Here is a 12248-nt window from a genome sequence, read left to right as displayed (position 1 = left end):
CTTAGTTATCTAGTCTCCTGTCAAGATGATGAGACCCATTAGAAATGCCCCTGCTTTTGTCTTCTCTATTCCATGGTGCCAATAATTTAGTCACAATTTTTGATTGTGGCAACATGTTAGATCTCCAAATTCTCAGTCTCTTTCTAACCATGCTTGTGGCTTCAGCCTGTTAAACTGCCTCATCTTGAATCCTGTTCACTTGCTCTCATCCCCTCCATGAATCCTGTCAAGGTTTTGCTCATTTCTTATTTCCTGGTATTCTGACAATGCCTTCCAATAACAGGCTTCAATACCTATAAACCTGCTCTGCTGCATCTCTGACTTGGGCTTCTTTTTGGAATGACTCTTGTCACAATTAAATTAGGTGAACATTTCCTTATCTTTCCATGATTCCCATAAAAAATTAAATATATTGCAATTATAAAATAGGAAGACTGAATAAAACAAGGCAAGAACATTAAGAAGGTAAACCTTGAATTCCTAATGTTTGCTGAGTTTTATTCTTTTGGTGAAGTTTTGTTTCTTTGGTGAAAACTATTTAATAGGAATTTATTCGTCACCTGTGGGCACATCAAGGAATTTGAGCTGATGGTGTTAGGAAACAGAGAGAGAAATCTTTAGGAAATGGATTTTTATAAAATTGTATCCCAGGAAATTCTGTCCAGTGTTCTTTAGCAAGAGGCTTCTTATTTCCCCTTCAGAAGAGGATGAGACAGTCATTTGAGTGGGATCTAGCTACACTGTCATGTAGTTGCTCTACACCCATTCCTCTTTTCCTCACTGTATTTAAATATTTAATAGAGGCACAGTCATGGAAATGATGGTTTGCAAAAGTAATCCATGAAGATGTGCTGCCAGTGAGCTCAAATTACAAAGTGCATTGATAATGATAACAATATCAGAAATATAATAATTAGCTCTCATATGGCTGATATGTGTAGTTCTCTTAGTTGTTATATACACTAACTTCTTGGGTGAACATTCCTGTAAGCTATTTCAATTTAGTTGGAATGTTGTAATTATCGATTATGGGACTGAAGTCTTTATGACAGTGTGCTCTTCATTTCATTAGGTGATAGTGAAAGAATGAAGTAGCATAATTTACCATATTAATTTACCAATTATCCTCCAATAAAATAATAAATAAGTGAAATTGAACGATTTGGGGGAGTTTACAGATATAATTGTTCTTAGTCATGAACAAATAAGGCAGATTTCATGGTAACATATTTGTTTAAAGATTTAGGTATCTTTTGTTGTTTTCTTTGTTAATGAGTATTTACATTGAAATTTGGTCATGATCCATTTCTTAAGTAGTAGTGTTTGGTGGTTTGTATTTTTAATAAGACTGGAAGCATCTTTAATGAAGACCATGTCATCTGCTTTTTTTGTTTCTACTACACTCTGGGTACATACAGTAAAAATTTAATAAATGAGTCTTAAATCTAGTTTGTGATACTCTAGTAAAAATTTACAGGGCCTACAAAATATTTATACAGTCTTTCCTTGGCAATTACCTTATTTTTAAGGTATCATGTTTTTGTTTTAGAATTAAGTTATTTGTCTCAGAAATATTTTTTGTAGTTATAGGATTAAAAACTTTAAAATAATTATACTTCATTTAACAGCTACCCTAATACTGATTTTGTAATTCAGTTACACTCACCATAGAGCATGAAATTTTTAAAAACAGTTGAGTTTTATAAGTATCAAAGGATGAATTTATAAGGATTCTTGGAAATAGAACAGTTTCCGTAAAAGGTACAGTTCTTGTTTCCTGTTTATTTTTTTAATCATAAAAAAAATTTTTTTTTTAAGGCGGCTCCATGCCCAACATGGGGCTTGAACTCATGACCCTGAGATCAAGTGTTGGATGCTCTACTGACTGAACCAGCCAGGTGCCCCTTATTTCCTACTTATAATTAGAGTATTTTTTTTTTTTTAAACTTCACATTTAAAAAATCAAGAAATACAAACAGACATATTAAAATTTAGTTTTGTTAGAAAAAAAGAATTTAAAATGTACATATGATTTGTATTAGAAACAAAAATAGCACAGAATGTGAAATAGTATCATAAATCATATCTGAATATAATTTTAGAAATTATATAATCCAGTCTTCTTATTTTACCCATAGGAGACTGAAAAACTAAGTGATCTGTCTGACATTATGTAATGAATTACCAGCAGAACTAACCTTTAGTTCTAGACTTATCTTTCATGCAACAACTGTTTACTGAATATTTATTACTGCTTGCACTGTTTTGGGTGCTATTCATGAGACTGAAAAAGTTATAACTATAACAAAACTGTTTTTGATCAAACACATCCTATTGATATAAACATCAAAGATTTTATAAAAATGTATTTAAGGACTTTCTTTTAGAAAGGAATATCTGTGCCATTCCTGCTGTGGATATTATCTTGGGTTATTGATATTTTTCATCGAGCGTTTCTGTTTTTTTAATTTTTTTCAGTTATTTTCTACTGTTATGTTGAAATGATAGAAATTTACCAGATAATGAGTGCAACACAGAACATAGATCTTGGTGTCCAGACACAAGATGTATAGCAAAGGTTATAGTTCTGTTCTATTATTCCTCTGGATCACTAAAAGTATTTGAGATTTGATTGATGAAGAGAAAGAGTCAGTTTATGCCTTTGAAATAGATTTTGCTCTTCCATGCATGGTGACTCAGTGGGAGTTAAAATTTTAGAAAAAATCATGGTGTTTTTCTCTTAGGATGTGAGATGTGTTATAACAATAACCATTTATTTATAACAATAAATGGCATGAGGGAGAAAAGTGTTTTTTCCCTTTCAGGTTCAGGAATAGCACTTAGGAGTTTAGTCTATGTATTGACATTAGTTATTATACTTGGTAATATCATAGCTGGAGAGGTGACTTTGGGCTGTAGGATTGTGGGAGAGTTTTGCACATGGTATTTGTACTGTCCTTTGCAAGGAAAGTGAGGAATAGTCGTGATTTCCATGTTTCCTCTAAGCTAGTTGTAGGACTTTGGAAGAAATCACCAAATCTTTTTCTACCTTTGTCTCTATAAACGAGGAGCTTGGTATAAATGAGTGCTGAGGACCTTCAGCCTGAATATAAGCATTTAGTTTGGTATTGGGAGAATAGTTTGGCAAAAGAAATGCCTTAAGCAGGTGTTTAGGTAAACTTGCAGGCATCAGTGGGGAATTTGAGTATGTTATTTTGAGACTTGGAACAATTTTTTTTTAAGATTATGTCAAGTTGGCTAGCATACAGTGTATACGACAGTTTTCTAAAAATACTTATTTTTGAGAGAGAATGAGAGAGCTTGAGTGGGGTAGGGGCAGAGAGTGAAGGAGACAGAGGATCCAAAGTGGGTTTGCACTGGTAGCATAGAGCCCACTGTGGGGCTTGAACTCACAAACTGTGAGATCATGACCTAAGCTGAAATTGGATGCTTCACTAACTGAGCCACCCAGGTGCCCCATGACAAATTAGTTTTTAGTATCATTGTTTACTTATTCTTAGCTGCAGTAGGTCTCTTGAGTTTTGTTAGTAGGAGTACCATAAGAGAAAATGTCTAATCAAGCCAGCTTGTAAATGAGTTGAGATAAAAATTAGCCACTGCAGTAGAATATTTGTATCATTACCCAGGCAACTGCAAATTTTATTTATCCACAAAGAACCTGGTAAAAATTAAATTAAAGGAGAGTGGTTTCCATTAGCAGATTTTCATTTATAAGTTTTCATTCATTGAATATGTTTTGTATTTTTTTTTTTTACTAGGCTGCTTATATAGAAAATTAAGGGGAAGTATTTGAAAGAAATGAATGATTAAAGGTTGAAGACTACTGTGAATGATACTGTTAGTTTTGAAAGTGGTTTACTTGCCATTTTTCTTTCCAATGATTTCTCTTTTGAACTATTTATTCTATTTGTAGCTTTTAAAAAACTTTTTAAAACTATTGTTCTTAAAAATAATGCTTTTAAAAATTTGTTTCACTTTTGGTAAAGCTCTTTCTTATAAGGTTCCCTTTATCACTGACTTCTCATGTGATGCATGTTTCCATCCCTTTATCACCACAGGGGCACACCACTGTGCACATTCCTGTAGCTGAATTGGAGGGCTGTGTTGATGTCCTGGGCCCAAGGGCCTGTGCACTAGTATTGTGTGTCAGGAGGACAAAGGGATGGCGCCAACCATCCTGCTCTGTGCGCCAGTAACTAGAATTAATTACAAACCAATCGAACCCGTTGCAGCCAATTGGTAAACTAATTGGTAATTTTAGCTGTATATCTATATGTAGTTATCTGAATGCCTATAACATTACTTTCAGAGCCACTTTTGTTCTGTTTCATCCTGATTGACAAAATGGCCTTCATAGCTATAGGGAGAAAGATGTGCATCAGTGACTAAGAAGCTGCTCCAGCTGTGTGTCTTGTTTGTATTCCCCTGTTCATAAAACATGACTCAGATTACAGCTGCATGGTACCACTCTGATCATTTCTGATAACATTGTGCTAAGCATTCCTTAAAATAGGTTGTTTAAGCCACCAAATGTACTTTCTCTGTGCCAACTAGTATCAGAAGTGTAGCTGCTTATATGCTTGCCCATTAGAGGGTTTTTTTCTCTTTTTTTCTTTTTTTTAAGCAAAAAGGGAAATCATAAAACTTCTGAAATAAATTATTCTGAATTACATCTTTCTGTGCCTAATGTAGGCGATTTAAGTTGAACTTAATTGAATTTGAATTATATTCGTAGAATTGAGAAAAGGAAGCCAAGTAAATTAAAAATTTTTTTCCTTTTCCTGATTGTAGAAGACTTTTATTACCAGGGATTTGGCACTAAGGATTACCTTTGAAAGGAAATAAACAATACTTCTTTGTTCAGGAGAGTATTTTAAATTAGAATATAACATTTATGACTAATGTGAGGTTGGTACTGTATTTTATTTGTGGCTAATTTGGCATACATAATCAATCTTGGGTCTGATTTCCAAAGTGTATCTATATTTTAAAAAACATAAATGAAAAGTGTTTTTGAGGTTTTGAGTTCCACTGAATACTAGAAAGTAAGCTTAGTTATGGAAAAGTAACATGTTTATAATCCAAGTGATCATTTTGTAGTTGGTTGGAGTTACACTAATACTAGAAAGTAAGACTTAGTTATAGAAAAGTAATGTATTTATAAACCAAATGATCATTTTTATAGTTGGTTGGTATTTTCTGATGGTCATCTTTGGGAGTATGGAAAATTGCCATTTCTAGTAAAATGAGACTGGTATGTCTCTATAGTAAGGTGAGTAAGGTGAGAATGGTATGAGACTGATAAAGTGAACACTTTAAATTTCGTTGTCTTATACATTTTAAATGACAACTTTGGACAATTAACCACTATCTACACACATATTTATACTTGGGATCAGTTTTTCTTTCTGAGCAATGGAGTGGATCTCAGTGGCCTATATTTTTATAGTCTTTTCTTATATACATTTTCATTGCCATTAGTATGCAAGACTAATCAGTACCAAGAAGAAAAAATCTTTGCCAAATATGTAGAATGTAGTATTACAGTAATGTAACTTGAATTATCTAAAGACAAAAATTAGCTTTCCCTGCTAATAACAGGAACAAAATACTGATGTCTATTCTCACTGCTTCTTTTCAGTCTTATACTTGAGGTTCTAGCCAGGGCAATTAAACAAGATAAAGAAATAGAAAGCATCCAGATTGAAAGGAAGAAGTAAAATTATATCTGCAGATGATTTGGTTCTACATACAGAAAACCCTATAGAATCCATTCACACACATAAAATTATTAGAGCTAATAAACAAACTCAGAAGGGTTGCAGAATACAAGATCAGTGCATAAAATTGTGTTTCTATATGTTAGTAATGCACAATAAAAAAGTGAGATTAAGAAAGCAGTCCCATTATAATGGCATGAAAAAGAAAAAAAAAGAAACATTGAGTAATAAATTTAACCAAAGACGTTCAAGACTTGTACACTAAAAACTACAAAACATCATTAAAAGAAATTAAAGAAGACCTAAATAAAGAGGAAGATATCTGAACTTGTGGATTGGAAAACTTAATATTAAGATGGCAATGGTCCCCAAAGTGATATACAGATTTGGTTCAATCCCTACTGAAATTCTAATCTCCTTTTTTGCAGAAGTGGACAAGGTGATCCTAAAATCTGAATGGAAATGCAAGGGACACAGAATAGCCAAAAACCATCTTGAAAAAGAACAAAGTTCTTTTCAAAACTCAGAATTCAAAACTCATTACAAAGCTACAGTAATCAAAATAGCATGGTACTGGGATAAGGATAGTTATAGATCAATGGAAGAGAATTGAGAGTTCAGAAATAAATCCACATCTGTGTCCATTGATTTTTGATAAGGGTGTCAAGATCATTTAATGGAAAAAGAATAGTCTTTTCAACAAATGGTGTTGGGATCAACTAGATATCCACACACAAAGAATGAATTTGGATCCTTACCTCACACCATATACAAAAAAATAACTGAAAATAAATGAAAGACCTAAATGTAAAAACTGAAACTATGAAATTCTTTGAAGAAAACATAGGTGTAAATCTTTGTGACCTTGGACTTGGCAGCAGTTTCTTAGATATGATACCAAAAACACAACCAAAGGTAAAATAAATAAATAGAATTTCATTAAAATTAAAAACTTATGTGTATTACAGGATGCTGTTAGTTGACAAGACACCCCACAGAATGAGAGAAAATATTTTCAAGCCATGTGTCTTATAACAGTCTAATATTTAGAATATATAGAGAACTCTTGCAGCTCAAAAATATAAAGGACAAATAACCTAGGCCAAAAATTGGCAAATAATTTGAATAGACATTTCTTCAAAGAAGATTTACATACGTCCAATAAGCACATGAAAATATGCTCAATAACTTTAGTCATCAGGGAAATGCAAATAAAAACCACAATAATACTATACTTATTAGGATGACTAGACTCAACAAATCAGAAAATAGCAGGTGCTGCTGAGGTTGTCAAGAATTTGGCCCTCATACAGACATACCTTGGACATCCTCCAGGTTCAGTTCCAGAGCACTGCAATCAAGCAAATACCACAATAGAGCAAGTCAATGAATTTTTTGGTTTCCCAGTACATATAAGTTATGTTTATACTGTAGTCATAAGTGTGCAATAGCAGCATGTCTAAGGAAACAATGTATGTGCCTTAAATAATGCTTTATGCTAAAAATTGCTAACAATCATCTGAGGTTTCAATGAACTGTAACCATAACAAATATAATAGTAATGAAAAAGTTTGAAATATTACAAGAATTACCAAAATGTAACATGAGACATGAAGTGAGCAATCACTGTTGGAAAAATGGTGTAGACAGACTTAGCACAGGGTTGCTACAAACCTTCAATTTGTAAAAAAACATGATATCTGTGAACTGCAATAAAATGAAGCATAGTCAAATGAGGTGTGCCTGTATATTGCTGCTGGGAATGTAAAATGGTGCAGCTGTTGTGGAAAACATTTTGGTAGTTCATGTTAAATTTAGAGTTACCATATGACTTAGTAAATCCACTACTAGGTATACACCCAAGAGAAATAGAAACATATTTTCATAGAAAAACTTGGATGTGAATATTCATAGCAGCATTATTTCTAATAGGCAAAAGGTGGAAACAAGCCAAGTATCCATCAACCGATAAATGAATAAGCAAAATGTGTTTGTTTATGCAATTATTTAGTCATGAAAAAGAATGAGTACAGATACATGGTACCAGATGGATGAATCTTGAAAACATTAGCGGCGCCTGGGTGGCTCAGTCGGTTGAGCGTCCGACTTCGGTTCAGGTCATGATCTCACAGTTCATATGTTCGAGCCCCACGTCAAGCTCTGTGCTGACAGCTCAGAGCCTGGAGCCTGCTTCAGGTTCTGTGTCTCTCTCTCTGTCTCTAACCCACTTGCATTCTGTCTCTGTCTCTCTCAAAAATAAATATTAAAAAAAAATATTCAGAAAAAAAAGAAAAAATTAAATGAAAGAATTTCGCCACAAAAGGCCATATTCTGTATGATACTGTTTATTTGAAATGTCCAGAACTGGCCAGTCCATAGAGACAGAAAGTAGAGTAGTGGCTTCCAAGGGCTGGAAAGAGGAGAGAATGGGGAGTGACTGCTGATGGGTACTGGGTTTCTTTTTGGGGTGATGACAATGTTTTGGAATTGGATAGATGCACAACTCTGCATGTACTAAAAGTGACTGAATTGTATAATTATAAATGGTAAATTTTATGGCGTGTTAATCATATCTCAACCAAAAAAAATGAGCAAAATATTGCCAGTATTATACAGACTCTTCTAGAACATAGAAAAAGAACTCTGCCAGCATAACTTTGATAACCAAAGGTCTCAGGAGAAATAAAAATAGAGACCACTTAATAATACAGATGCACAAATCCTAAACCAAATATTGATATATTAATCTGGTTATTCAAATACTGGACAATACATCACAGTCAAGTTAGGTTCTTTCCAGTACCGCAGTGTTGGTTTTATCATTTGAGAATGAAATTAATATTTATCAAATTAGATGAATAAAGGTGAAAATCATATAATTGTCCCAGTAGACCTAGGAAAAATATTTGATGAAATTCAGCAAACTGAGAACGAACATCTTTACTAATAGAATCTTCCAAAGAACCTATGTAAACATCATACTTAATGGTGAAATGTTGAGAACTTTCCTTCTGAAATTGGGAATGAGACAAAGTCTGCTATCTTTATTTCTATTCAACATTGTCCTTAAGATCCTGGCCAACACAGGAAGACAAGAATAACATATAAAATATATAACACTTGGAGAGGAAGAAATAAATATGTCATTATTCACAGATGATATATTCATATTTATGTATTTAGAAAATCCAGAAGAATCTAAAGAGAAATTATTAGATGTATTAAGTTAAAGTTGCTGGATACAAAAATCAATGGTAACAGAAAATGAAAAAAAAGTTAAATAGCTACCATTTATTCTTAGGGCTAAAGCTAAAAAAAATGTGCAAGACCTCTACACAGGAAACTATCATACATTTTGAGAGACACTGAATAAGGTACAAGTATATAGAGGTATAAATAAGATATATATATATTTCTTCATAGACCAGAAGATACAATATTATAAAAATGTCAGTTTTCATCTAGTTGTTTTATAGAATATATGCAATTACAATTAAAATTGTGTTTTTAATTTTTTTTCCTGGGAAATTGATAATCTGATTTTAAAATTTGTATGGAAATAACAAGGGGCTGGCATTAGCCTAGTCAAAGATATAGTTGGAGGATTTACTCTACTGGGTTTTGCGTTTTATTTTAGAGCTACAGCAGTGTAAGTTAGGTTGATATTGGTACAAAAATAAATAAACAGACCAGTGTAACAGAGGAGAGACTCCATGCTCTAAAAGACAATATTGGAGAATATCTTCCTGACCTGTGGTAGGAAAATAATTGCTTAAAATTGATGCAGATAGTATCAGTCTTAGATAAAAGAGTCAGAAGTTAGACTACCTTAAAATTAGGGATTTATGTTCATCAAAACATTCTATTCCATTAGGAGAGTAAAAAGTCAAGTATATGTGTGCAACATGTATAACCAAAAAAGGCCCATATCCAAAAGATGTAAGGAATTCCTTCCCATCAAAGAGTCTTGAATAGGCACTTCACAAAATGAAGATGGCTAATAAGCATGAAAAAAGGCTGAAAATCATTAATAATCATAGAAAACCATCTTGAAACCAAAATGAAACCATTACATAACCACCAACAAGAGTGGCTCAGGTTAAAGTAAACCCCAAACAGACAATACCAAGTGTAGTTGAGGGTGTGGAGTAAGGAGGGCTCATATACACTGCTGGTGAGAGTGGCAACCACTTTGGAAAACAGTTTGGTGTTATATACTGGAGTAGAGCATATGCTCATCTTGTGACTCAGTATTTCCTCTCTTGGGCTTGTTCTCAATAGAAATGCATACATATGTGCAGAGGACATACATGAATAACAGCATATAATTTGGAAATCACCTCAATGTTCTTCAGCTGTAGATTGGGTAAATAAATATGCATGCAGTATAATACTGTTCAGTAAGTGACCTTGGACAATGGCAATAAATAAATTGCAGGTTCATCCTGCAACATGGATGAGCCTAGTAAACAAAGTAAAAAAAGAAGTCAGAAAATGTTAATACTCTATGAATTTCATTTATATGAATTTCAAAATCAGGTAAAAATTAAACTATTACAAGTCAAAGCAGTGGTTGCCTCAGAGCAAGGACAGAGTAATGATTGGGAGGAGACACCAGGTAATTTCTAGAGACTAGCATTGTTCTGGGTGGATGGATGCATGGGCCTTTGCTTTGAAATGATCTGTATATACATTTATACACTTTACTGTTTATTAAACTTAATAATAAAAAAGATTAAAAGAATGGTCATGGGGGGTGGTTCTTGAGAAAGAATATCAATACCATCTCTTGGTCTTTGGACTCTCAGCTTTACTAATTTCTTATCATACAGTGAGAATGAAAATAAAACAAGATAAAAAAAACTAAATCAGTAGGTTTTGCTACTTTCTCAATGAGGAGTATAATGTAAAAACTATTAATTCCTAAGTACTTCAGTCTAAAGTTTTTTCTTAAAACTTTTCAGTATCAGAATGGAGTTTAATGATGTTGTTTGTTTTAACTAGGAGGTGCTAATGATGCTGGATAACTATGTGAGAGATTTCAAAGCATTGATTGACTGGATTCAACTTCAGGAAAAGCTAGAGAAGACAGATGCTCAAAGCAGGTAATGAACTTTGGTCTGTGTAGCAGCCAGCAATTTCAAAAGCAGTCATTGAAGTTGACAGTTAACTTGACCTAAGCTTAACTTAAAACTTGTAAAAATCTAAAAGTTGGGATCTGTATTTCTTATTCAGTTCAGTAACATAATTATTGGTTACCTACTAGTGCAAAGCACTTTTATCCAGTACAGAGATTTAATTGGTGAATATGATACATTGACTACTCTCATGAATTTGTAGTGTAAGGGTGGAATAAAATAGAGCTTATTATTACAAAAAAGCTATTACAGGTGTTCAGAACAGGACAGGGTCATTTCTCTTGTAGGGGATAGATGAGGAAGGATTTCATGCAGGATGCAGAAGTGTTTAAAAGATGTGATGGATCTTAACAAGTGGTTGGCCTTTTATTTTATTTTTTAAAGTTTATTTATTTTGAGAGAGAGAGAGAGAGAGAGAGAGAGAGAGAGAGAGACAGAGCGTGAGGGGGGAGGGGCAGAAAGAGGAAAAGAGAGAGAATCCCAATCAGTGCTGATAGCGTGGAGCCTGCTGAGGGGCTCAAATTGTGAGATCATGACCTGAGCCCAGATCAAGAATGGGACACGTAACCAACTGAGCCACCAAGACGCCCCAAGTGGTTGGCCTTTTAGATGAAGAGAGAAAATTAAGACAGCTATTAAAATGCAGAGGATGTGTGAAGTGAAAGTAATGTAGGGAAAATTATAGTATTTCTTCTTATATATTTATTTAAGTTTATTTTGAGAAAGCACGTGCAAGCAGGGTAGGGGCAGAGAGAGAAGGAGGGAGAGAATCCCAAGCAACTCTGTGCCGTCAGCACAGAGCCCAATGCAGGGCTCGAACCCGCGAACTATGAGATCATGACCTGAGCTGAAGTCTAACACTTAAACTGACTGAACCACCCAGTCTCTCCATGTTTCTTCTTAATGTAGTACTCAGTGAGGAAAATTGATGATTTTTGATTAGGGGAGTAATGAGAGATCAAAGTTACTTTAGAAACCTTCATTTTTTTGTTTGTTTGCTTCAAAATTTTACCTAAATTCCATTTAGTTAACATATAGTATAATAGTTTCAGAATTAGAATTTAGTGATTCATCACTTACATGTAATACCTAGTACTCATCACAAGTGCCTTCCTTAATATCCATCACCAATTTAACCCACTCCCCTGCCTATGTTTCCCTCCAGCAACCCTCTTAACTATAGAGTTAAGAGCCTGTTTTATGGTTTGCACCCCCCCCCCTGTTTTTTTTCCCTATGTTAATCTGTTTCGAGAAACTTTAATTTGAAATAACCACACAACATTTGAGTCCTAAGTGCCACGCTCTGGAACTATTGTTGTGAAGGAAACAGACACAGTCCCTGCCCTTAAGAAATACATAGTGCATTCAC

At 33.8% G+C, this 12248-nt stretch overlaps 1 protein-coding gene across 3 annotated transcripts in view; it reads left to right on the top strand.

The window, feature by feature from the left end:
• SCAPER (S-phase cyclin A associated protein in the ER) overlaps window positions 1-12248 on the top strand; it is a 508094-nt gene that overhangs the window by 71728 nt on the left and 424118 nt on the right. For all 3 annotated transcript variants that reach the window (XM_030317623.2, XM_030317622.2, XM_030317624.1), the window contains one exon: window positions 10746-10846. In XM_030317623.2, the coding sequence (XP_030173483.1) occupies window positions 10746-10846 (101 nt within the window). The remainder of the gene's footprint in view (window positions 1-10745; window positions 10847-12248) is intronic.

The sequence above is a fragment of the Lynx canadensis genome, chromosome B3 (genome assembly GCF_007474595.2).
Source record: "Lynx canadensis isolate LIC74 chromosome B3, mLynCan4.pri.v2, whole genome shotgun sequence".
Lineage (NCBI taxonomy): Eukaryota > Metazoa > Chordata > Mammalia > Carnivora > Felidae > Lynx > Lynx canadensis.
Note: the sequence above shows the minus strand (reverse complement) of the source record. Positions and strands in the feature narration are given on the sequence as shown.